Source organism: Euphorbia lathyris, chromosome 10 (genome assembly GCF_963576675.1).
Source record: "Euphorbia lathyris chromosome 10, ddEupLath1.1, whole genome shotgun sequence".
Taxonomy (NCBI): Eukaryota; Viridiplantae; Streptophyta; class Magnoliopsida; order Malpighiales; family Euphorbiaceae; genus Euphorbia; species Euphorbia lathyris.
Genome location: NC_088919.1, coordinates 20,730,612 through 20,756,084, shown reverse-complemented (window position 1 = coordinate 20,756,084; position 25,473 = coordinate 20,730,612). Strand labels below are relative to the sequence as shown.

The 25,473-nt window shown below is 36.6% G+C and overlaps 3 protein-coding genes across 6 annotated transcripts; all 3 read right to left on the bottom strand.

The window, feature by feature from the left end:
- Positions 1-545: 545 nt before the first annotated feature.
- LOC136208044 (structural maintenance of chromosomes protein 4-like) lies at positions 546-11,684 on the bottom strand. Its single transcript, XM_065998887.1, has 27 exons — positions 11,589-11,684; positions 11,327-11,424; positions 11,070-11,264; positions 10,907-10,987; positions 10,205-10,283; positions 9,977-10,134; positions 9,817-9,892; positions 9,525-9,653; positions 9,312-9,456; positions 8,548-8,678; positions 7,948-8,178; positions 7,774-7,837; positions 7,516-7,649; positions 6,312-6,470; positions 4,614-4,934; positions 4,366-4,542; positions 4,039-4,122; positions 3,753-3,962; positions 3,573-3,662; positions 3,358-3,479; positions 3,129-3,284; positions 2,714-2,821; positions 2,569-2,629; positions 2,068-2,374; positions 1,909-1,981; positions 1,669-1,822; positions 546-759 (listed from the first exon to the last, which is right to left on the bottom strand). Exons 1-26 carry the CDS (start codon positions 11,682-11,684, stop codon positions 1,702-1,704), a joined length of 3,606 nt encoding a protein of 1,201 aa, XP_065854959.1. The 3' UTR covers positions 546-759; positions 1,669-1,701.
- On the bottom strand, positions 11,551-21,559 carry LOC136209649 (ARF guanine-nucleotide exchange factor GNL1-like). The gene is made up of 4 exons (XM_066001188.1): positions 21,422-21,559; positions 16,779-17,577; positions 15,775-16,186; positions 11,551-11,688 (listed from the first exon to the last, which is right to left on the bottom strand). Exons 2-4 carry the CDS (start codon positions 17,508-17,510, stop codon positions 11,684-11,686), a joined length of 1,149 nt encoding a protein of 382 aa, XP_065857260.1. The 5' UTR covers positions 17,511-17,577; positions 21,422-21,559; the 3' UTR covers positions 11,551-11,683.
- Positions 17,885-24,854, bottom strand: LOC136209644 (ARF guanine-nucleotide exchange factor GNOM-like). Of its 4 annotated transcripts, none has more exons than XM_066001182.1 (3): positions 24,555-24,854; positions 22,426-23,271; positions 17,885-21,833 (listed from the first exon to the last, which is right to left on the bottom strand). In XM_066001182.1, exons 2-3 carry the CDS (start codon positions 23,155-23,157, stop codon positions 18,180-18,182), a joined length of 4,386 nt encoding a protein of 1,461 aa, XP_065857254.1. In that variant the 5' UTR covers positions 23,158-23,271; positions 24,555-24,854; the 3' UTR covers positions 17,885-18,179. The 4 variants fall into 4 exon arrangements, with proteins under 4 accessions (XP_065857254.1, XP_065857253.1, XP_065857252.1 ...); XM_066001181.1 differs by having other exon boundaries at positions 22,426-23,251; XM_066001180.1 differs by having other exon boundaries at positions 22,426-23,224.
- Positions 24,855-25,473: the final 619 nt, after the last annotated feature.

The following is a 25,473-nucleotide window of genomic DNA, read 5'->3' as shown; positions in this document are numbered from 1 at the left end:
CTAAAAGTTTTGAGTTTTGGATGTAATCAGGTATTATGAGATTTCTTTATTATTGTACCAACAATGTCGTAGAACTGAATAAAAAAAACATGGAATCATACAATAATGTTAACTGCTGATTGAATTTCATGAAATTTGTTTGTGTACATCAGGTGATTGCTACAAGACACTTACATAATGGTAACGTGGGGCCATTTTTGTAACTTTGAGTATGTGGAAAGTAGCAGCTTAACACCTTCCGGCCACACAACTGAACACATCACATTATCAAAATGTTTCAGATCAATCCAATAAATAATTTCCGACACAATTTATCAATAATAATGCTAAAAGATATATCATATACCTGCTGATGGCCACATTTTGAGGCCACCAGCAAATACCTATCTCTTCTAGCCACATGACATGTTCATGAGGCAATTCGACTGACACGACATAAAAACGCAAAATTAGCATAGCTTATGAACAGACGCAATGCATAATTCTTTTCAGTTCAGTTATTGGATTTTTTTTAATGCAGGTACCATTTTATGGAGCAGCACAAATAACAGGATCAATATACGCTTCATTTACATTAAAAGTTTTACTTGAACCTATAAAAGATGTTGGGACTACTTCACCTTCTGGTTCAGATGTTCAAGCTCTCATAATGGAAATGGTTGTAACATTTACTATGATGTTTGTAACTTCAGCTGTTGCAACTGACACTAAGGCTGTAAATATCTATTACTACCCTTCCAAATTCACCTTTTCCCAATACTGCACAATAAAAAATAATCTCTATTCAGTATTCATTCACAGAATGTTTTTGTAATTTTTGCAGATAGGAGAGTTAGCAGGCATAGCAGTTGGTTCTTCTGTATGCATAACCTCCATCCTTGCCGGGTAAGCCATAGATACTACTTATATATATATATATACATATATATATATATATATATATATATATAGCCAAAGCTATGTAACTAATGAGGTGTAGTGATGATGAGGCCAGTATCTGGAGGATCTATGAACCCAGCAAGGACACTCGGACCAGCAATTGCCAGTGGACACTACAAAAGTTTATGGGTCTACTTTGTTGGACCGGTGGTAGGAACATTGCTTGGAGAATGGTCTTATAATCTAATTAGAGTCACTGATAAAGCAGTCCAAGCAATTTCTCCTCGTTCTTTTTCACTCAAAGTTCGCAGAATGAGACGCAACGGTTAGCAAGCTACCAACAATGACCCTCTTGATACCCTGTGATGGCATTACATGTAAACAAAAGTAGTGCAAATGAATATAAAAGAAGCATGTTTTAAATAGGTTGCCAGCCAAGCGCTAATCTCTCTTTCCAGCTAAGATCATTCGAGCTTGATCATGATGCTTCTGAGCAAGCTAATGTATATTTCAAAGTAATAGTTAAGCGCCAAGACCTATACACAAGAAGGCAGTGTTTTAAAGTCATTCAATCCAAAACCATCTGTTTTCAAGATCAACAAATGGAAAAAGTGTGTCATGGCATCTACATAGTATTCCAAGGACACCTTATAATATGCACAATCCAGAGTACAATTTGCATGTATGCTATCGAACAATTTCTAATAAATATCAAGTTGATATTTGAAAGTTACAAGTACGTGCAAATCAGGCCTATACAAAATAAATAATAATGGAATTGCTCCTTACATTGATTCATACTGCGAAAAACCATGTTCAGAATCATGCTGCCTTTTGACACACCACAAAACTGCCTGGATTGATTGTTATGCTTTTGGTGCAGTTGTCTGTTTTGTATATTCCAACCAGTCGATCCGCCAACTCGAACATGTTATTTCTAAGGCTGCACATTGCAAGTCACTTGAATTACATTTAAAAAAGAAGTAACCGTGTAATTATAGCCTCAAAAAGGAAAAACTTGGAGCTGACCTTATGATAATAAATTGTGCATCCTTTGTCCGATCCTTCACATAATGCCCCACAATAGAAACATTCTTGAAATCTGACAATCCATATGAACTATGAGTAAGAGAAATAAAATAGTAAAAGAATGAGAATGTAAACATTCAAGAGTTCAATGAAAGTTACCCAAAGCAGCATCAATTTCATCCATCACATACAATGGCGTAGGCTTGTAATGATGAAGTGCAAAAACAAGAGCCAGGGAGCTAAGTGTCTGAAAATAGTTAAGAGATTCAATTTTACTATAATTCAAAATAAAATAAAATAAAAACACTATTTGATTTTTTTTAAAAAGCTGTTTAAATGAACAACTATTGTTAGCAATGTTTTTCCAGCTCTTCTTTGGTGGCCTCACGCTGAAAACAACTCCTTCAGAGAAAGGATCCAAAGAATCAACAAGTTCGAGTTCCGCATCACCTCCCAGCATAATCATCTATATCAAAGACATAAGTTCCAAAAACAGGTAAATTCAATCAAAGACAGCACCAAGCCACCAACCAACCAAAACATTCAGTAGTTTAACATAGTTTATAGTCATGCAAAAAGATGAAAGAAGATAGAATAGAACATGCATTTGACATACATGTATACAACCAGTTCTACACACTAAATGATAATTTCACCAACCTGATACATTTCCTTCAACTTTAATGATATTGTATTAAATCCTGCCATGAACTCATCCAACCTGAAAAAAGACCCAATTTGACTAACAATTGCCCACTGGGAAGAGATAAAACTGGAGTATGCATAAAACAGGAGATGTGCTTGCCTTTTCTTCCGCCATTCATCATGCTGCCTTTTGATATCATCGCGCTGTTGGGTGACCATGTTTAGCTCCTCCACTCGCTCGTTATACAAGGAGACTTTTTTACGATATCTGTTTTACCAGTGTTTTTTGGTGATGCAAATAGAAGTGAATTTTTTTTATGAAGTATCAAACAGATCTTAAACTTGTAAGCAACCATCAAGGTGGCCCAAAATGAACTTCATGTAATCCAGATTCACCAATCAAATTAAGGCATATATCCAATTTACCAAATTATTTGACCAAATATGACAAGTTGATGGAATTCATTTTGGGACATGTATATCATCGCGTACAAATTTAAGGACCAATTTGATACTTTATCCTAAAATTTTAGCATAGGAATATCCAAATACCAAGTTAAAATAAAAATTCGTACTCTGCAATTGAATCAAGATTTGGATTCATCTCTTTCAGTTGTGCTTCTATCAATGTTACCATTTCAAGAGCCCTTCTAAGATCACAAGCTTCAGCAAGAGTCTCATCTGCCAACGTCATTTGAAGCTTTTCAGGATCCACCAGATCCTTTTGAATTCTGCAAACAAAAATTAAGCATGCTTCGGTTTGATATAATGCTTCAAAAATAGACAACTAACAATTCAACATACTGTTCCATATGGTGTGTCAGAGCATTCTGCAAGTCATCAAGCTTTTTCTTGTAACCCTTTCCCTTCATATCCAACTCCTTGTAACCTTTCTTCATATCTGATAATTTGTAATCTGCATCAACCTGTCCTATGACAAGATGCAAACTAACTGATCCATTCCAGTCATTTGACCAAAAGAAAAGACATTAGCCAAAGAATTTGATGTGGCAAAGTACCTCTGATGCCCGCAGCTCATCCACAACTTTTTTCACATTTTCATACTCAGTTTTGGCTTTATCCAGCACTTCCGTATGTTCATCAATCAGCTGCAGAAAAGCCAAGGCATGTATCAGCAGGCAAAACTTATCCTGATAAGTCAGACCTTGTTGAAACTTAATTTAAGGAAAAAGTCAAACCTTCTGTGTCTTTTCATGATTCTCCTGAACTGCAAATGCCCGTTCTTCTATTTCTTTGAAAACATTTCTCAGTTTTTCCTTCTCTTCAACAAGCCTATCCTTCTCCTTCTTTGAGTCCTCAATGCCCTTTGTTAACTTCTTTATCATTTTCTGATTTGTCTCAATTTGTACCATGTGACGGTTGATATCCGTGCTAGTCTTATCAATATCCTGGTGGTAAGTAGCTTAAATTAGAACAAACAAAATTGGAGCAATTTAGAGATTATGAAGTCATGTTAGTTCTTACCAGCTGAATTTTGTTGACCTTTGTTTTCTGTGCTTTCAATACTTCACCACCAGCATTCTCTATTTTATTCTGGAGTTCCACAGCCTATAAAAAAAATAAATATATGTATATATATATATATATATATATATATATATTATTTAATGAATTAAATTCGACAGTAGCAAAACTAAATGATATATGGAATTTTGGTTCAAGTCAATTGCAAGTCAGGAATAAATTCAAAGATTTAAGAGAGTCAAAAAATTAAGCACAAATCAGTAATAAAACAGACAAGGTTTGTTATCTTGGTTTCCAGAATGTTTAGACTCTGCATATTTCATATACCTTCTCCTTCAAATCTTTAGACCCCTTTGTCAGTCTATCGATCTCCTTTTCCTCTGAAGATATCATTTCCTTAAGCTGCCCTAGCCTGTCAAGTTCATCCTTATTTGGCTGAGATGCTGCCTTTAGGGAACCAAGTTGTTTTTCCAGATAACCATGTTCTGAATGTAAACTGTCAATCTGTTTGAGAGTTAGTTTAAAAAAACTAAGTTCTATCAGCAACAGCTAAAGCAAACTCATGTAAACTTAACCAGAAAAGCTACCTCTTTCTGACATTTGGCTAATTCCATTTCTAAGTGCGTAATTGCTTTCTCTGACGCCTGGTAACTTCTTACTGCATCAACAATTAATTGACGGATGCCATTTAATTTATCAACCATAATAGAAAGCTCCTTCTCTGCACTTGCAACAGCTTCACCAGAAACACTCACAGCTCGGATAGATGAGCCCATTTTACCACCACGCGGCTTACTTCCTCCACCACTCATCGTACCAGATTTTTCGAAAAGGGCCCCGTCAAGTGTAACTACACGTCGAAACTCCATATTTCCACCATAGGCAATCCGTGTAGCCTATAAATTCAGAATCAATAAAGTTGAGCTTTCTTCTCCAGATTAAGCTTAAACAGTATATCTGAAGACAACATAATTATGCTCTCAAAATACCTTCAAAGACTATGGAAACTATTCATAACATGAGATGAAGCATATTAGAATTCATTACATTTTGTATCGTTAACAAGGGATTCTATTTGTAGTTTACTTATGGAAGTACCTAGAAGCTCATGCATAAAAGGTTATTCTTACCTAGCAGATTAAAGTGCGTCAGTATTATTCATTAACAAGGGATTCCATTTGTAGTTTACTTGAGAAAGTACCTAGAAGTTAGTGGCATAAAAGTTCATTCTTAATAGCATATAACATCTTGTTGAGTAAATTAGTGTATTTCATGCAGGCTCAGCAGAGACTTGGTTACAGTTGACTTGTCCTGTGTTTCAATAATCTTTAGTTTTTGAAGTAATTAAAAGAAAGCCAGAAAATAAGTTAATAACTTAATATATAGACTCAGTAAGCAGTATTCTATTTTGACAGGCCAGCTTCTATAGCCGCAACCAATGCAAAACAATTCAGATCAATCAAAAAAAGCTTTCACCCCTTTACAGATTGTCAGCCATATAAAATTTCTTTTTCTCCATTCCCTTCATCTATAGATGACATCAAAAAAAGTTCTTCTTAGGGCTGAAACAATTCAAGCCAGTGACAAGGCCTGATAGTTACTCATTCAAGCTTGTAGATGATTATACACAACAAAATGTCAAGCAAAATTGAGGCTTTTTCCATAAACATGTCAAACTTGAATAATGAGCAGCTTGTTATATGATTACTTTAATCATTGCAATTTTTAATCATTATATTCGAGGTTTAAAGATGATACTTATCTAAAAAATTCTTCTCTAACCATGCCCTTTTTCATCAAAATACTGTTGTGAAAACCATAGTAATAATTTGTATGCCCGTATCAATAATATATTTTTAAATAAACCTACACCTAACTTAGAATTTAAATGTATTGATAAAGATTTTGACTCGTTTAGACATGTGAACCATATATGGATATAGATATGTTCAACTCAGCTTAGCTCAACTTATTCTAAGTACTTAGCTATAGGGCTGAGATTAGAACAACTTATTCTAATTCAAAACCCTAAAAAAATCCTATCCATGCGCCTAGGTGCACTTCAGACAAGGCGCACCGCCGCCACAGGCCTGCTGAACATCGTCTGCCTCTCTGCTACAGAGGTGCTAAGACCTGGGCCTAGGGTCAGGCGTGCCTTTAACAACTATGAGATTAACCATGTTAAAGCGATTAGACATGTATTTTGGAACTTTTCTAGCAATCATACAAAAAGAAAATAATTAGTATGAGCTTGCATAAAGAAGCTTGAATACCTGATCTAGATCGTTTGCTACGACAGTGTTACCCAAAGCAGCATAAAATGCAAGCTTCATTCTTGCATCTTGAACTCTTACTAGATCAAAAAGACGTGGAACCCCTTCAGGAGTGCTTACTTTATCCTTTAATTTTGGTAGGAGGTCAACTTGCTTCTCCTGCATTGAGGAAATGGAAAAAATGAAATGAAAAGTAAAAGTATCTAAAGCACAAAGCAACTATAATCAATTTTTAACTCATGTCTAGGAAGTCATAGCAATCAAATATGACCACCCAATACCCTTTCCTGAAATTTTGAGTTACTGGTGAAAGCAAGCTAAATATTATTAGACCATCACAAATACTTGGATGCAGAAAAGCAAATGACAGGATCTACACCATTGTTGCATTAACTAGGTGATTCTCTTTAGTACATGCTTCGTTGAACTATCAACCTATTTGGACAAAATAGTCACAGCTATTCACACAACATTTTAGAAGCTACCAAATAAGTTCATATTGTCAAAATTCAAATCTTTGACAGAAACTATTAAGTAAAGCAAGATGTCAAAGTTGTAGCAACAATAGTTGTCAAATCCAGGTTTTGTGAATTATGACTCATGAATCGTAAGATTCGGTTCAATTTCATAATACTATATATATTTTTTTATTTATTTATTTACCTTGTTGAACTCAAATTATTATCAAATATTAGTCTAAAAATACAATTTTAATGTCAAAAAAGAAATCATATCAACCAATTACTTGAAATTCAAATCTAATGCAAATGTGATCCTAAGCGTAATGATTGAATGGAACTAGTTTGAGTTGATAACCTAATAAATAACAATCGGACTAGAGGAGAGTGACTTTAGTAGTTAGTATTTTTGAAGTTTTTGATGAACAGTGATGAGGATCCGGCTCGAAATAGAGACAAATCAAATCGAATAGAATCGTATGATTCAAATCGCGAATCATAAGCTTCTGTTAATAATTTAGGAGATCCGGCTCGAAATACAGCTGAATAGAATCGTAAGATTCTTATAAGAGTGGTAGCAACAAACATACTTAATCTTTAATCATCAAATGTCCAGTTAATCCTAAGTTTTGTACCCATGGTCATAGCAATAAATTGACTAAGCAAGCACCTACTGCCTAAGCAGTAAGGCATAACAATCTCAAAATGTTTAATGAAATAAGTACTGTCACGAATGCAGTCAATACCAATATCATGAAAGTTGCAACTCCAAGATTCTCCCTTCGTAGGAGCTCAACACATGCTTGGGCTGTTGCAGTTGTCTCTACCACAATGTAATCAAGTCCTGAACAGGCTGTCGATACGGCAACATCATATTTTGCTGCAAAGATAAAATTTAAACACAAATGTGAATCCACTACCACACATTCTTTTAGCAAATCAGTACTTTCAAAGGGATAAGAAGAATAAATGTTTTCATGTGGAGAGGGAAAAGCTTATAAAACATGAAGAATTAAAATCTATAAAGAAAGAGGAGACTGGAGTTTCAGCAGGAACTAAAATTTCCAGCTACATACATTAAGGAAAGTTTTTGCAACCAAAATGTTCGCATATAGTTTTTCACAGGAGATGGAAAACACACATGCAGTATAAGAAAATCAATCCTTGAAAACTTATACCTTCAATCCACAATAGTAAACTAAATCCAGTATCACTATATCATAGTGAAAAACATAAGTTACTAAGAAATTACGAACTTCTTCCACTTTATGAGCTTCTGATGCCTTATGTTGGTGCTTTTCTATATCAGTTTGTAGTTTTGCGATATTTGAAGCTTTTTTTTCAATTCTTTCCAAAATATTACCCATCTGCTTCTGCGCATCTTCAAAAGCAGAACGACTAGCTTCATGCTGAAACAGCAAACGAGCACATTTAAACAAAAATTTCACCCGGAAAGTAATTTAAGGCATCTAATCAAATAGAAGATAAAAAATGGTACAAATTTCCAAAATTTGATATGGTATTACTTCTGCTACCAGTTTTAACAGACAGGAAATTTATAAGTAACAAGTTAAAACTATGACCCTAACTCCATGCAATGCAACAGTTTGAAAAGAATGGATGTTTCTTCCTGAGGTCAGCTCACTATAGGTCTAGTACCCAGATTTAAATATCCTTTTGGTTTAGTATCCAGACTGACATATCCTTGTAAATGCTAGAAATCAGAGAATATTCTAAGCACATCACTAACATATCAAATGACAAAATAAATCCACCACCTTATCAGTCAAGAGCTTCGATTCAGTACATGCAACATCAAGCTTTCCCTTGTGATCAATGACCTGTCTTTCCCATGGTTCTAATTCAGCACGAACCATTACAAGCTTAGAGCGATATCCTTCGGTTTCAACTGTTTATCAACCAACTATAACAAATATATTTAGCTTAAAATTCAGTGTATTGCTAAGAAAATCAAAGAACAAAAAATCAAGACACTCTTCTAAGAACTTAAATTCCATAATGGCACAAGTTCTTCACAGACTAGAAGGAGAGAGAAACGCACAGACACATACAAAAAAACAAAGCACAACTTCATGCCAAATAGAAACTGTAACCGTTTAAAATCACAAAGAATAAAAGTAAACAAGAGAATTCTATGTCAAAGTCACACTCAAATAGAGAAAATAGTTCTCTCACCCTCAAATCATATTTTACATTCACTCGATCTAATGACCAAGTATAGCCAAGCTTGCGCTTGAGTTTTAACTTTAGTCGATTCTTGTAATTTAATCAATTTGGAATCTGTACCCTAACTTTTCACATTCATACTGATTCTAGCTAATTGACAAAAATACAAGTCACATGTTCATAAAAAACCGAAACTCTGAGCATATTTTCAGGTGTAACTTTTACTTGTTTCTTTCACAAAAATTCGATTTAGCTATTTTCTACACATTTAAACAGCAGTGTTAAATAAAATAGTTGATATATTTTCATTCTCAAGCTTACAGAGAACACCAATAATAAAAGGAAAAGATAGAACCTTTAGACTTTTCTACAATATCATCTAGTATTCTCTCCTCATCCAAGAATAATTTCTGCAGGTTTGGAATGTTCTCCTCAAGTTTTGGAATCAAATCTGTTGAGTTCTCACACTCCTTGGTTAAGTCTTCAATCTTTGCCGAGTCCTGCAAAGGATGAAAATATGTTAGATGCTACATATTTTCAATGGCTGAAAAAATCATCTTTCACCTACCTTTTCAAGTTTGTCTTCGAGTTTCTTAATCTTCTGCTTCTTGTGCTTCAAATCCTCCCGGTATTTAACATCTTGCCTTTCAAATTCCTTAAACTCTTCTTTACAATTTCTGAGATCATTGTTAAGTTCCTGAACTCAAGACAAAGAAAAAATAACTGCTTGTTAATAAAACAAGATTAAATATATGCATAGCAAAGAGCGCAAACATAGACAAACGAGTATTACTGTATTATTGTTTCGGAAGCGGGGATTGACAATGATTATTAAAGAGTCAAATGAATGCCATACAAACCTCTTGTCTTTTCATAAAATTCTTGTGCACTGCCTCAAGCTCCTTCAATGATTTATGACTTTCTTGAATCTTCGCCCTAAATACATCAATAAGATCTTCAATATATTACAGATCTAGTGAATGAATTTAATGCAAATCTAGCTAGTCATAACCAAATAACCTTTCAGCTTTTAAATTTTCTTCAAGGCTAGACACATTTGTTTGCATATCAACCATTTTTGCACTGTTATCTTCGTAAGCTAATCTTGTAGCTTTCTCTTGCCATTTTAAAAATGATAATTCTTTCAGCATATAGGCCTCTGCCTCATTCTTCACATCCTATTCCACAGGAAAAAAAGAGAAATTAATTAAGAATATATATTAAAATAACAACAAAAGGTACACAAACCTCCAAGCCATCCCTTTCTTTCTCAGCCAACTTAACCATCTGCACCACTCCGGACCTTTTCTCGTTAAGGGATTCCAACCTATAAAACCAATGCAAGCATAAATACAAGTTAGAAATGGCTTGTATGGAAACAAATTTGTAAGGTTATTTACAGCATATTGTTAGCTACAAAATGCAGTTATCATCCTCGAGCTATTGATATGCCAAATATTTGTTGAAGGGATTGAAACACAATTTAATTGCCACTGCTTCATCAATGGAACATGCATTTGCATCTGCAGACTAAGTTTCCAAATTTTACCAACTTGGCAGCTTAATTCAAGAATTTAAGAAACTAGACACCAATCATGTCACATAGCCTTTAAGTGATTTACTTAGTTTTCAATTGTATTCCAAGGAAAATGAAAAGAATAAATTAATACATGCAAAACCAATTTGGTTAACTTGCTATTACTTCCAAATTTTCTTTATAGAATAGGAAATTACTTGAGTTTATAACTTTTCATTTGGATCCCATACCACCGCATCATTGCTAGCCTAACAAACTTGCCATAACTCTAGCTAGTCACCACCATCATGAACCCACTATATTTGATAGCCAATATTATAACAGAAATAAAAGAATTGCACCAAGGTCAAGACAGTCTTGATTAACCATCACCGCTATCCAGTTACAGTTTCTACTACTCCACCTATCATCACAGCAGTATATCTATGACTTTGATCATCAATCTTGCAGCTACAATAACCTCACAACCAGCAGTATACATCGCATCATAATAACTATTTTATCCATGGTTATTCAAGGCTATTAAATGATGGATTAAAAAAATCCATAAGACATCCTAATTCAAGAATTAACAACCTGTGACGGTATGAGTTCAGATCACCCAGTATCAATTTCAATACTGAATTCTTGCAATCAAGAGATGAACTTCCCATAATAGAGTGCTTTACAAAACTAACAAGTATTGTTTTTATTTTGCACATACACAGATTATGTTGATCCTTATCAAGAATTAGAATTTGAAACTTGGAATCAGCACCATGAGTCATTCTTCTACATTTATAGAAGGTCAACATACTCACTCTTTGGATGATTCTTCAATCTTCTGTACATACTTGTCAGTCCCAATTATGTCTTCCATATATTCAAGAAACCCTTCATCATTGGGTCCTTGAGCTTTGGGTTTCATCAATGAAACCTGCTCAACTTCACCCTATAACAGCAAGCAACAAATTTTTTTTTAACCAGTGAAAACTAACTTCTTACTCGAATTAAAACTGCTATGTTGCAAGTACAAAACCTGAAGAATCAGAAAACGGTTATTGTCAAGATCAACCCCCTTCCCTTTCAGCTTTTTCGTGACCTCCGTAAAATTACTTGCACGATTGTTGATGTAATATTTAGATGAATTGTCTCGAAAAGCAACCCTTGTAATTTCAAAATCACTTCCTGGGACAGGTTCATAGTTGCCATCATCCTATAATAAGTATGAACTTAGTTTGAAATGAATATGAATTGACAATCTAATTTTATTTTGGTTACTGAGACATTATAAAGCAAAAAAAAAAAGAGATAGTGAGACCACAACACTTCCTCACCAGGGAAAACCTAGAAAACCAAAGAGACTGGTTTTTTTTATTCTTAGACTTCAGGTTTGAGTACCCTTCTCCATTATTACTTTAATAACATTTTTTATTCTAATGGTTGTGAACCTATTTTTATCCGCAATAATATTCACGCTAAGATTTCCTCGGACATTAATGATCATATTTTGAGGCCATTTACACCAGATGAAGTCAAGTCAACGAGTTTTTTAATGAATCCAGACAAAAGTCATGGCCCTCACGATTTCAACCATGGTTTCTATCAATGTTACTGGGATTTAATTGGGGCAGATGTTGTGGCTTCTTGTCATAGGTTGTTAAATTTGGGTTCCTTTCTGGATGATATTAATGCTACTACTTTGGTTCTTATCCCAAAGAAGTCTAAGCCTGAAACGATCTCTAATCTTAGGCTGATTTCCCTATGTAATGTAATTTACAAAATCCTTTCAAAGGTAATTGCAAATAGGCGTAAAAACATCATTCACCTCATTATCTCTCCATATTAGTGCCTTATATAAAAAAGGCTCACCACTGATAATATTATGTTACTCTTTGAAGTTAATCACTTCCTAAATCACTTCCCCTCGAGATTGATATGTCCAAGGCATACGATAAGGTGGAATTGGAGTTCTTGTCCCAGATAATGCGAAAGCTCGGTTTTGAAGACAAATGGATTAGTTTGGTTATGCAACATGTCACTAAGGAACTTATCAGATTATTAGTGGCAACCATATTTTCCCAAGCAGAGGTCTTCGCAAGGGTGACCCGGTCTCACCTTATTTATTCTTGATCTATGTTGATGGCCTTTTCTTCTCTCTGTCTAAACTTGAAGAAAGAGGTACGCTTCATGGCTGCCGGATTGCCCGTACCGCCCCATCCATCTCCCATCTCTTTTTTTGCTTACGACAATTATCTCTTTCAAAGCAATCAGGGCGAAGTGTGAAGTTGTGAAACACTGCTTTTTTCAATACGAGAAGGCGTCAGGCCAGAAAATAAACTACTCCAAGTCCTCAATTTCTTTCAGTAAAAACTGCTCTAGTCAAATTAGCTCTCATCTGAGAACCTTTTTTGGCATCTCATTGGTTTTTGTCCCCAAAAAGTATTTGGGCCTGCCACCGCTAGTCGGCCGGAACAAGTCTCAAGTGTTTAAGTATGTTGAAGGTAGAGTATCTTCAAGGTTAAGGAGTTGGAAGTCGAAGTTTCTTTCTAAAGCGGGCAAGGAAGTGCTTATTAAATCTATTATCCAAGCTCTACCATCCTATGCAATGGGCTTATTTTTACTTCCAAATTTGTTGTGTTTAGATCTTGAGAAGATGATGAACTTGTTCTGGTGAGGTATGAATGGCGATGAAGGCAAGAGGATTTGCTAATAATCTTGGGATAAGTTGTGTGCTCCAATGAAGTTAGGGGGAATGGATTTCCAAAATTTGCATCATTTTAATGTGGCCCGCGGAGCAAAACAAGGCTCGCAACTCCTCACGTGTCCAGATTCTCTTATGGCTCATGTGTATAAAGCTAGGTACTACACCACTACTTCCTTCCTAGAAGCTGATATCAATAATAACCCGAGTTATATTTAGATTAGTATCCTGGCCTCTCTTCCCTTAATCTCTCCGGGTGCTTATCGTGTTGTGGGAAGACCTCTGGTTGCGTCTCCTAAATAATCCTTTTGTTGGGAGTGTTCGATTGGAAGGTCTCTTTATTCATACGATTGATAGCCTTCAATCTTTAGTTCACAATGCTTAAGATGATGAGCTGATTAATGATCGGGATTACGAACTCATCAAAAAAATTCCATTAAGCACTAGGCGTGTTAATGATGCTTAGAGCTGGTGGTGGGACTCAAGGGCCAATTTAGTGTCAAGAGCGCATATTTGCAGTTAGGTTCAGTTCATTATGGTGACACCCCAACCACAGACATTGACAAGAAGTCCATGTGGTGCTTTCACACCCCACATCCCAAAGGTTCGAAATCTTTTTTGTCGCGCCTTATTGAACTGTCTGCCTACCCTCGATGCTCTTAAAAATTGTCATGTGCAACTTGATAATGGATGTCCCTTTTTGTATGTTTGCTATAGAAGATATGTATCATGTTTTAGTTGGTTGCACATATTAGTGCTTTCTTTGACAATTTCATAGATTTCTAGAAGTATGTAAACCTTAAGCACCCAAAGCAGGCATCTAGACTCGTTGTTGTAATCTGCTGGCCGTTGTGAACGAACCAAAATGACAGTCTGGAATCATAAGTTTCAGCTTGCTCATGTCCTTTTTTAGCACTGCGATCTCCTTTTTCTCCAAGTGGAAACTTGGCCAGATAATTACTAGATGGTGCTCAATGCTCTGTTAACGGTGCTGCGACTTGGACTCCCTGCCAACTGGTTTTATAAAGGTTAATGTCGATGGAGCAATTTTTTAAAGAATGGATTGTACTGGTTTCGGTTTTGTAGCTCGAAACCCGGTTATTTTGTCGTTGCTGGAAATGGTGCCATCTCTTGCCATCATGATCCCTTTTTGGTGGAATCCCATTGTGGTCACCATTCTTGCTTTAGTGTCATCTCCAAAAACCAAAATAGCATCATCAACAGACAATGGAGTCAAGTGGTCTGTGAACTTGCACAAAGACACAACTAGATCATCCAATACATCATCCAAATGGTAGGAGGCAGAAATTTTGGCAATTGCCAAGTACCCTTCAACGCATGTTTTTAGAACCACCTCATGTTCTGTCTGATCAAAAACCACTGACATAGCAGCAATTGTAGGACCTGACAGAATAGTAAACATGTCATGGTCAAGGAGTGCTCGAGAATCACAGACAATGAAAGGACTAGTAATTTTTTATTTGTGTTGTACATTAATCCAGCGACCTGATGTCATCAATGGAAAACCAGAACCTTGCTCAGGAATCATCTGAATTTCACTCTCACAGATAGAGCGATAGAGATCAGATAGGTATTCTCGTGGAAAATCATTTCCACCATTGGTGCGTCGATTATTTCGGATGAAATCTTCTTCGGTCATCTTTTTCTTAACCTGTACATTGTGTTGATCTGTGTTCAGCATTATAAGTGAATATGACATCACGAGAGCAGCATCCTTGTTTGCCAATATCTGAGGTGACTGCTCATAATATCTATCAGCAAATGCTTCGAGCACTCTCTGTATTTTCTGAGATTCTCCAGGCAACCTGAAAGTTCCTAAGAAAAGACGCAATGCAGTATCCATGTTTATGCCCCGAAAATCAAAAGTTCTAACAAATTCCTAAAGCACCTGAATACAGAATTCATCATGATTTCCAAGCTTTATCAGGCTAAGGCTCAAGCTTATCAGGCAGCAGATTTATTCCTTGGAGAAATTCTAGACCCTTCTTAGGATCCCGGTTAAAGTGATCCACTCCAACCATCAACCTCCTTTTAATGCGTCTCATCATACGAACATGTGGAATCCAATAATTAGGGTCGCTATAATTTTGACATTTCATTGTCTAGAATGATTTATACCCCTCAGAATCTTCTGAAGCTTCTTCTGAAAGTGATAACTCATTGCCTAGCCTATCACCCATATCCTTAATCATGGATATCAGACCATCCAGTGCAACAATATGCATTGCAGACAAAGGTCCATTTACCGGAAAGGCGTTTTTTGATAATAAATTAGCAAGGTCTTCAAAGACATCACAGCAGGTAATGTCACAATCAAACTAGCATACATTTCAGCCATGAAAGTTTGCTGCCTGCAGAGATCAACCAGAGCCTCCATAGCAACCTCCTGCAGTTGGTATGACGATCCATGCTAGCTTTGTGCTATCCTCATAAGCACATTAGAGAAGAAAGCTTCTAACTGTACTTTCAACTCAACCCGCAAATGATGATACAGATTGAGAACAATGCTACATACTGTTGAAAGAATTAATGGACTCATTGATAAACCAAACTGCATCAAATTACGGAACAATTCGCCTTGAATTAATGACAATAATACTGGGTGTTTGCTGAACGAGGGGCCACCCAATTCAATAGCTGAATTAATTAAAGCCAAAGCAAATAGAGGAACATCTTCATCATATGCTATCGGATTCGATCTGGGACCAATCTCAATATGTTCAATGAGATTCAAAAGAGAGCATAGGAAAGAAAATATTTCCACCACACAAGGTACTCCAAAAGGATCCATCATAAGTTTTTCACCATTTTCAGCAGTTTCCATCCCATTACCAGCATCTATCTTTTCTTCATCCTTGCCATGCTGTAATTTTCCTATGAGATCACTAGTTGCATCAACAGTTGCGGATTGACCATCAGATTCAACCCTTACATTCCCATTATCTAGCAGTTTACTTCCAAAAGAATCATCCTTGCTCAGTGCATCAACCTGCAGTGAAAAAATACATATATATCAACTTCATGTACTGAGGAAGGCATTGATGTGCTAACCTCAGTAGCTAATAACTCAAAAGGGTATTTAAATGTATGCATATTCTACTCAACTTGGAAGTTACATCACCCATTCAGGGTTTAAACAAGTCGATTGCTACTACTGAGAGATTACATAAACATCTATTGGATAATTCTGTTGAGATCCCTAACCAAAAATTCTTTACTCGTGACAGATGGCAAGCATATACATCTACAGCCATGAAACATGAATAATCATAAGATCTTATGCCTGACTTGAACTCCAAACTGCTTAACTAAAAGACCAATTTGATTATTTCACAATCACTACAGTTTTCTTACTGGAAAAATCTCTTTGTTGAAGCTGCAGTTACCTCAGATTGAAGGAGGTAAGTGGCAACCCCGTGTAAATAATGGAGTTTTATCACAATCAATGAATCATAACACACTAGATATCCACCTTGTTTCTGTTTGTATTTTTAATATTGTGTAAATATTTCTGCGATTTATAAAATTCCAGCATGATATCAACGAATAATAAAATAAAAAAGTGAGCATTTAATTCTTACCTCTCCAGGAACAGAAGAGCCTCTATCAACCAATTTGTCCCCATTGTTGTCCATATCAGGTAGGTGTGAAAATATACATCTGACCAATTCATGCATGGTGTGGCATGCAATCCTCTGGAGCAATTCTCCTTTAGAACTGGCTTCATGGACTACGCGAAAGCATGTATTTACTATATTGCATACATGTTGATTATTCAACTTTGATGATGCTCTACTTTTCATGCAACCCAAAAGAACCTGATGGATTTTCAGCAGCGCCACTTCTTCAGATGCGGGATCAGTCACCTCAAATCTAGAGGTGGTGACAGCATCCACAATCAGATGCATAGCCTCAGCAACTTCCACAGTATCAACATCAAGCATATCAAGGGTTAATATTTTGTAAACAGAAGACAAAGCAACCCCTGTAATTGGTGCACCAGTTTCATCAGATCGAATTACATCCAAAAATGGCATGAGATAGATGGTTGGATCAATATTGTCCCACTTATCTTGCCATGAAAAAATCTGTTTCCGTAGTTCTTTCAAGGAATGAATGAGAGAGTGCTCCAATTGATCATCATCTGTCACATAGCGGATGCCCCACCTTACGTTTCTCTGCATCACAGCCAAAACTGCTCCAATTTCAGAATTAACCATGCATGCAAGAGAACCTTTGGTAGCTTTAACAGGACAGCCCCTAAATTCTCTGTCAAATGGATAGGATCCAGACTGCAAATTCAGATGCCCCATATTGACCGCAGGTTCTTTATGTTTGTGCTTGAACCATGCAGCAACTACACATACAAGGTACCAAAACCTGGCATATTTGTACCATTTACCATTACTGAAAAAGGTAATCCGCACCTAACAATTAATAATCATGTATACAGATCTTAAAAAACTTAATATAAATGAAAATGTAGAGGGCAACACAAACATTTACAGTAGCTGAGGATTTCAAAATGATTTATCTTAATCGAAGAATTAGAATCACAATTTCGATGGAGCTACTACTTTCTCTTTTTACATCTAAAGATTAACAATAACCTTCCAAAAACTCTTTCATCCAATCAAAGTCTAAATGATATCAAAACTATAAATATTGAGAATGAAAAACAATAAAGAAAAGCAAGAGAAAGGCATTATGAATTGTGATAGGGAATGGGTCCACAAGCTCAACATAGCACCAATAGGATTCAAGTGTCAACATTTGTAATCACTAAGACATTGCCAAGTAGACAACATAAAATGCCCAATTAGGATATTCTTATCTTTCCTTTCCATCTTCCAATTTTGCCTTGATCTGTAATTATCTCTGGCTGGCACCACAGCAAAGCAATTTAATCTCATGGATTAAACTTAAAAAGAAGAAAAAAAAATTCATTGTATAATGAGCAATCCTCTATTCTACAATTAGATTCACACTATCGTCTCGCTAGATGAAACCAGCAGAGTCGTGTCAGGTGCGGAAGGGCCTCCTGATTTTATGTGCTTCGCCTGCATTTGCTCTAATTCATCATCTGGAAACACTTCTGATTGCAAAGATGGACATATATTCTTCACATGCAACCATGTTAATTGCCAAAAACTATCACCACCAATGTCATCACTTGGCATGAGTAGTCCTGTTGTCTTCATCACCAGCAGGATGTTCTTGAGAAGCTCAGGAACTAATTCATGTATCTTTTCACCGCGTTTTTCTCGAAATTTTGCCTTCATGCATCTCTCCATGCGGTTAAGAACTCCTAGCCACAGTCTACAAAAGGATGGTTGGTGTGACAGATCCTGCAGTTGCTGTAAGTACGCTTTTGTCATAACTTTCATGGCTAAGACAAGTGATTCTTCCAGTTGCCTGTAATTCTTCGAAGAGCTGTCTAGCGAAATGTCTAAGAGATCATCAAGCAATGTGAAGATCACTAAATCAAAACATTGAAACCACAGGGCATTTGAAAAGTGAATTGCATCCACTTCTGCCATACACCTTTGTAACATCAAAACAGCATGGTTCCTCACTTCTTCTCTATGATCCAGACATACTTTCCTCAATCCTTGCACCAGCCTCAACCACATTTCTCCAACATCTTCACTGACTTTCACAGCAACCTCTCTCCTTACTGAAACTTTAGCTTCAGAATACCATCTTCTCAGACAAAAAACAGAACCTGACATCATATCTAGGGAAGAAATAGATCGTTCCACATCCCCCAATCGGGACTCGGCAAACTGTCTTGCAGCATCAACACACAGAATATAGTTAGATGGCAAAAGGTGTGCCCCATCAGCCATGATGAATGCAAGTGTTTCAAATCCAGTTTCTGATGCTTCTGGATGACGAGCGGTGATGGATAGAAGGGAAGTGATTGTGCGCCAACCCATATGGGATCTGATGTGAACAGCATTTGCTTTCACAAGACGCATTACTTCTTGTGTAATGGGTTCACAATAAGCATCAGCAACCCGAGCATCAAGTTTCAATATCAGCTGAAGTGACTTGAGGAGCTCATCTGCCAAGTTTTCCTTGTAGGGAAGCAACCGCTGACATATCCTTAGGAGCCCAAACACAGCCTTTTCCACCACAACAGATGGCATTGTGGTTGACTGAACAACACTGTTTATATACTCATAAACTTCTTGCCATATAAGCAAAATCCTATCCCGATTATTAAGTGTAACTGCAACCAACAGCTCCAAGCAAAACACTGCAGAACCTTCATCTTCCGAGGAACTAGTTCCCTTGCAATGACGGCTTGCAGCTAGGATAAGTGACCTCACAAGCTGCAATAACGATTCAGCCTGAAGGAACTTACTCTCTGTAAATATGCTGTCAATGTGGCAACTTTCTATTGTTTCACGAGTTCGCTGATGAGCTGCAAGCTGTTCCTCAGTTGGCAGTGACCTTGGCTCTTCTACATCAAAGGATAAGAACAGGCTAAACCGGCCCATCAAGCCAGAAGATTTTCTAGGAGTGATGCCAGATGGTGTATTTGATGTCAAGGAAGGACTTGGTGAGGGCTTTGTCCTCTCCAGGTCATAAGACGACTCCATATCATCAGTTGCATCACTAGCAAGACGAGCAGGCAAGAGGCCAAGCTTATGGAAGCTCAAGACACAATCTAATATGTTTTTCCAACCATTGCGGATATAATCACCATACCTATTTACTATGGTGAAAACCGTTGTGGTCGCCATTCTTGCTTTAGTGTCATCTCCAAAAACCAAAATAGCATCATCAACAGACAATGGAGTCAAGTGGTCTGTGAACTTGCACAAAGACACAACTAGATCATCCAATACATCATCCAAATGGTAGGAGGCAGAAATTTTGGCAATTGCCAAATACCCTTCAACGCATGTTTTTAGAACCTCCTCATGTTCTGTCTGATCAAAAACCACTGACATAGCAGCAATTGTAGGACCTGACAGAATAGTAAACATGTCATGGTCAAGGAGTGCTTGAGAATCACAGACAATGAAAGGACTAGTAATTTTTGATTTGTGCTGTACATTAATCCAGCGGCCTGATGTCATCAATGGAAAACCAGAACCTTGCTCAGGAATCATCTGAATTTCACTCTCACAGATAGAGCGATAGAGATCAGATAGGTATTCTCGTGGAAAATCATTTCCACCATTGGTGCGTCGATTATTTCGGATGAAATCTTCTTCGGTCATCTTTTTCTTAACCTGTACATTGTGTTGATCTGTGTTCAGCAGTATAAGTGAATATGACATCACGAGAGCAGCATCCTTGTTTGCCAATATCTGAGGTGACTGCTTATAATATCTATCAGCGAATGCTTCGAGCACTCTCTGTATTTTCTGAGATTCTCCAGGCAACCTGAAAGTTCCTAAGAAAAGACGCAATGCAGTATCCATGTTCATGCCCCGAAAATCAAAAGTTCTAACAAATTCCTGAAGCACCTGAATACAGAATTCATCATGATTTCCAAGATAATCTCCAAGAAGATTTTTATCTAATCCAGCTGTGTACCGAAAGAAAGATGCTACACTCTGAGGCTCAAGCTTATCAGGCAGCAGATTTATTCCTTGGAGAAATTCTAGACCCTTCTTAGGATCCCGGTTAAAGTGATCCACTCCAACCATCAACCTCCTTTTAATGCGTCTCATCTTACGAACATGTGGAATCCAGTAATTAGGGTCGCTATAATTTTGACATTTCATTGTCCAGAATGATTTATACCCCTCAGAATCTTCTAAAGCTTCTTCTGAAAGTGATAACTCATTGCCTAGCCTATCACCCATATCCTTAATCATGGATATCAGACCATCCAGTGCAACAATATGCATTGCAGACAAAGGTCCATTTACCGGAAAGGCGTTTTTTGATAATAAATTAGCAAGGTCTTCAAAGACATCACAGCAGGTAATGTCACAATCAAAACTAGCATACATTTCAGCCATGAAAGTTTGCTGCCTGCAGAGATCAACCAGAGCCTCCATAGCAACCTCCTGCAGTTGGTATGACGATCCATGCTTGCTTTGTGCTATCCTCATAAGCACATTAGAGAAGAAAGCTTCTAACTGTACTTTCAACTCAACCCGCAAATGATGATACAGATTGAGAACAATGCTACATACTGTTGAAAGAATCAATGGACTCATTGATAAACCAAACTGCATCAAATTACGGAACAATTCACCTTGAATTGCTGACAATAATGCTGGGTGTTTGCTGAACGAGGGGCCACCCAATTCAATAGCTGAATTAATTAAACCCAAAGCAAATAGAGGAACATCTTCATCATATGCTATCGGATTCGATCTCGAACCAATCTCAATATGTTCAATGAGATTCAAAAGAGAGCATAGGAAAGAAAATATTTCCACCACACAAGGTACTCCAAAAGGATCCATCATAAGTTTTTCACCATTTTCAGCAGTTTCCATCCCATTACCAGCATCTATCTTTTCTTCATCCTTGCCATGCTGTAATTTTCCCATGAGATCACTAGTTGCATCAACAGTTGCGGATTGACCATCAGATTCAACCCTTACATTCCCATTATCTAGCAGTTTACTTCCAAAAGAATCATCCTTGCTCAGTGCATCAACCTGCAGTGAAAAAATACATATATATCAACTTCATGTACTGAGGAAGGCATTGATGTGCTAACCTCAGTAGCTAATAACTCAAAAGGGTATTTACATGTATGCATATTCTACTCAACTTGGAAGTTACATCACCCATTCAGGGTTTAAACAAGTCGATTGCTACTCCTGAGAGATTATATAAACATCTATTGGATAATTCTGTTGAGATCCCTAACCAAAAATTCTTTACTCGTGACAGCTGGCAAGCATATACATCTACAGCCATGAAACATGAATAATCATAAGATCTTATGTCTGGCTTGAACTCCAAACTGCTTAACTAAAAGACCAATTTGATTATTTCACAATCACTACAGTTTTCTTACTGGAAAAATCTCTTTGTTGAAGCTGCAGTTACCTCAGATTGAAGGAGATAAGTGGTAACCCCATGTAAATAATGGAGTTTTATCACAATCAATGAATCATAACACACTAGATATCCACCTTGTTTCTGTTTGTATTTTTAATATTGTGTAAATATTTCTGCAAGTTATAAAATTCCAGCATGATATCAAGGAATAATAAAATAAAAAAGTGAGCATTTAATTCTTACCTCTCCAGGAACAGAAGAGTCTCTATCAAAAAATTTGTCCCCATTGTTGTCCATATCAGGTAGGTGTGAAAATATACATCTGACCAATTCATGCATGGTGTGGCGTGCAATCCTCTGCAGCAATTCTCCTTTAGAACTGGCTTGATGGACTACGCGAAAGCATGTATTTACTATATTGCATACATGTTGATTATTCAACTTTGATGATGCTCTACTTTTCATGCAAGCCAAAAGAACCTGAAGGATTTTCATCAGCGCCACTTCTTCAGAGGCGGGATCAGTCACCTCAAATCTACAGGTGGTGACAGCATCCACAATCAGATGCATAGCCTCATCAACTTTCACAGTATCAACATCAAGCACATCAAGGGTTAATATTTTGTAAACAGAAGACAAAGCAACCCCTGTGATTGGTGCACCAGTTTCATCAGATCGAATTACATCCAAAAATGGCATGAGATAGATGGCTGGATCAATATTGTCCCACTTATCTTGCCATGAAAAAATCTGTTTCCGTAGTTCTTTCAAGGAATGAATGAGAGAGTGCTCCAATTGATCATCATCTGTCACATAGCGGATGCCCCACCTTACGTTTCTCCGCATCACAGCCAAAACTGCTCCAATTTCAGAATTAACCATGCATGCAAGAGAACCTTTGGTAGCTTTAACAGGACAGCCCTTGAATTCTCTGTCAAATGGATAGGATCCAGATTGCAAATTCAGATGCCCCATATTGACCGCAGGTTCTTTATGTTTGTGCTTGAACCACGCAGCAACTACACATACAAGGTACCAAAACCTGGCATATTTGTACCATTTACCATTACTGAAAAAGGTAATCCGCACCTAACAATTAATAATCATGTATACAGATCTTAAAAAACTTAATATAAATGAAAATGTAGAGGGCAACACAAACATTTACAATGGATGAGGACATACATCATATTAAGGCTTACAACCCCGACATTTATATTTTATTATGGCATATCAGGATCATCGGGATATTGTTTGGTCAATAGCTTAATAGAAGCAGTGTTGTGATACAATTCAAGCCACGACAGCGATGATAACACAAGTCACATGCGAAAAAAATCAGCATGAGTTCTAAATTTTCTATGCAACCCATATAATCCCCTCACAAAACCTGTAACTCTCATGACTTTAAGGTGGTAGGACAAAGTAAACAAATTACTGATATCACCATTGCTATGTGTGCCCTTCCCTTCTGCCAGACTATCCCACAAATAGAAATCAAACATAAAAAACAAGCAACAAACAAAGTCCTTTATTATCATCTCTCTAAAATATAATTTCAGTTTTACTAATCTAGTTAGGGGTGGGCACGGTTCGGTTAACCGGTCCATGAGGTAATAAAATTAACCGAACCGAAACTATCGGTTTTTTAACCAATGAAACCGAAACCAGTCCATATATATCGGTTAACCGTACGAACGGTTAACCATTAATTTCGGTTTGGTTTTTCGGTTAACGGTTTTTAACCAGTTCTCAACGGTTAACTAAAAATCAACGGTTAACCATAATTTTTATCCGAACCTAAATTAAATAGAAAACCTTTAAGATAAGTAGTCATGATATGTGAGCTGTAGTTGTATAAAATGTTTATACATAACATAATTAATCAAGAAATATATAGTATAAGTCAGTTTTGAGATATAATTTACACGAAACTAGCTAAATATACCTATATGATGTGCATTTCATCATTAATACGATGTGCATAAACTAGCCAACTAACTATATCATAAATTTTAAAATTAATATGGTGAATTGAATAGTATAAGGTCTTCATTAATTAAGAAAAAAAGTTGTATAAGCAATCATCAAACTCTTTCATCATTGCTGAACAATTTCATAGCTAAATAATTCAAAGATAAACTCTATTATCAAATTCTTGAATTAAAAAGATTCATCAAACTCTTTCAAAGATAAACAATTTCAACTATCAACTAGCTATACAATTTCATCATTACTGAAAATATTCTTACAAAACCAACAACATTGCTACTTCCTTCTCTGTCTGCAAACTCTTCAAACCAGACATTGAACAAAAAGATAACGAATGATAGCAAACCTGGACATTAGCAAACCCAGATATTGCTAGTTACCTTAATCAAGGATGACGGTGAGAGATCGGAACGAGGGAGGTGTGAGACGACGGTGGTGCGAGACGGAAGGACGATGGTGCGAGATCCAACGAAGATGGTGCGAGATCGGAAGACGGTGTGAGGAGATCGGAAGGGATGACGAACGATCGTGTGAGGAGGAGAGACGGACGGCGTGTGTGGAGATCGGGATAAGGAGGAACGATGGTGTGAGGAGAGATGAACAGACGGCGGCTTCCTTTCTTTGCTTCTTAGATTTTAATTTTTGAAGAATAGACAGAATAGGGTTTTTTTTGAAAGAAGTCAGAATATTTTTGGGTTTTATTTAAAAAAGAAGGGTTTGTTTGTCTTTTAAATATATTATGATATATGTTTATAATATATGTTTATAATATTTTAATTTTTTTAAAATATATATTTATTAAACGGTTCGGTTAACCGCTAACCGCGGTTTTTGAACACTCTAACCCGAAACCGAAACCGAAACCGATACCAGTCTATTTTTTAAACCATTAAAAAACCACCGATTCGGTTAACCGCTTTTTCCGGTTCGGATTATCGGTTTTCGATTCGGTTACCGGTTTGATCGATTTTTTTGCCCACCCCTAAATCTAGTGGAGTCTAATGCTTGAAGAGTGAGCTGAACGAGAACATCTTAGAAAAATTTCACTCAAATAAAACATAGAAGAGATCTCAATCTGCAGTGCCAAATTCAACAAAAACAAATAATTAATTGAAAATTTATTTAGCCTCCATGCCTTAAGCCTTTTCCACAAGTAACTACAGTCAAAACTCAAAATTAAGGATTGTTGCATTGAACCCATAAACAAATCAATTTTATAGATCCTGGATGACAATCAATTTGCAAAATAAATCAACTAAACAACGCCCAAATTTCAAACCGCGCGGAACAAGATCCGAT

Bases quoted from the DNA above. Each gene is read 5' to 3' on its own strand.
- LOC136208044 (XM_065998887.1), bottom strand. From the start codon at position 11,684: ATGGCAACTATGAACCTGTCCCAGGAAGTGATTTTGAAATTACAAGGG. The intron at 10,988-11,069 runs GTTGTTAATTCT...TGGATAAAATAG, and splicing joins CTGAACTCATACCGTCACAG to TTATTATGATGCGATGTATA. The intron at 3,285-3,357 runs GTATGTTGAATT...TTTTGTTTGCAG, and splicing joins CTGACACACCATATGGAACA to AATTCAAAAGGATCTGGTGG.
- LOC136209649 (XM_066001188.1), bottom strand. From the start codon at position 17,510: ATGGGGCATCTGAATTTGCAGTCTGGATCCTATCCATTTGACAGAGAA. The intron at 16,187-16,778 runs GTAAGAATTAAA...TTTTCACTGCAG, and splicing joins GCTCTTCTGTTCCTGGAGAG to GTTGATGCACTGAGCAAGGA.
- LOC136209644 (XM_066001182.1), bottom strand. From the start codon at position 23,157: ATGGGGCATCTGAATTTGCAATCTGGATCCTATCCATTTGACAGAGAA. The intron at 21,834-22,425 runs GTAAGAATTAAA...TTTTCACTGCAG, and splicing joins ACTCTTCTGTTCCTGGAGAG to GTTGATGCACTGAGCAAGGA.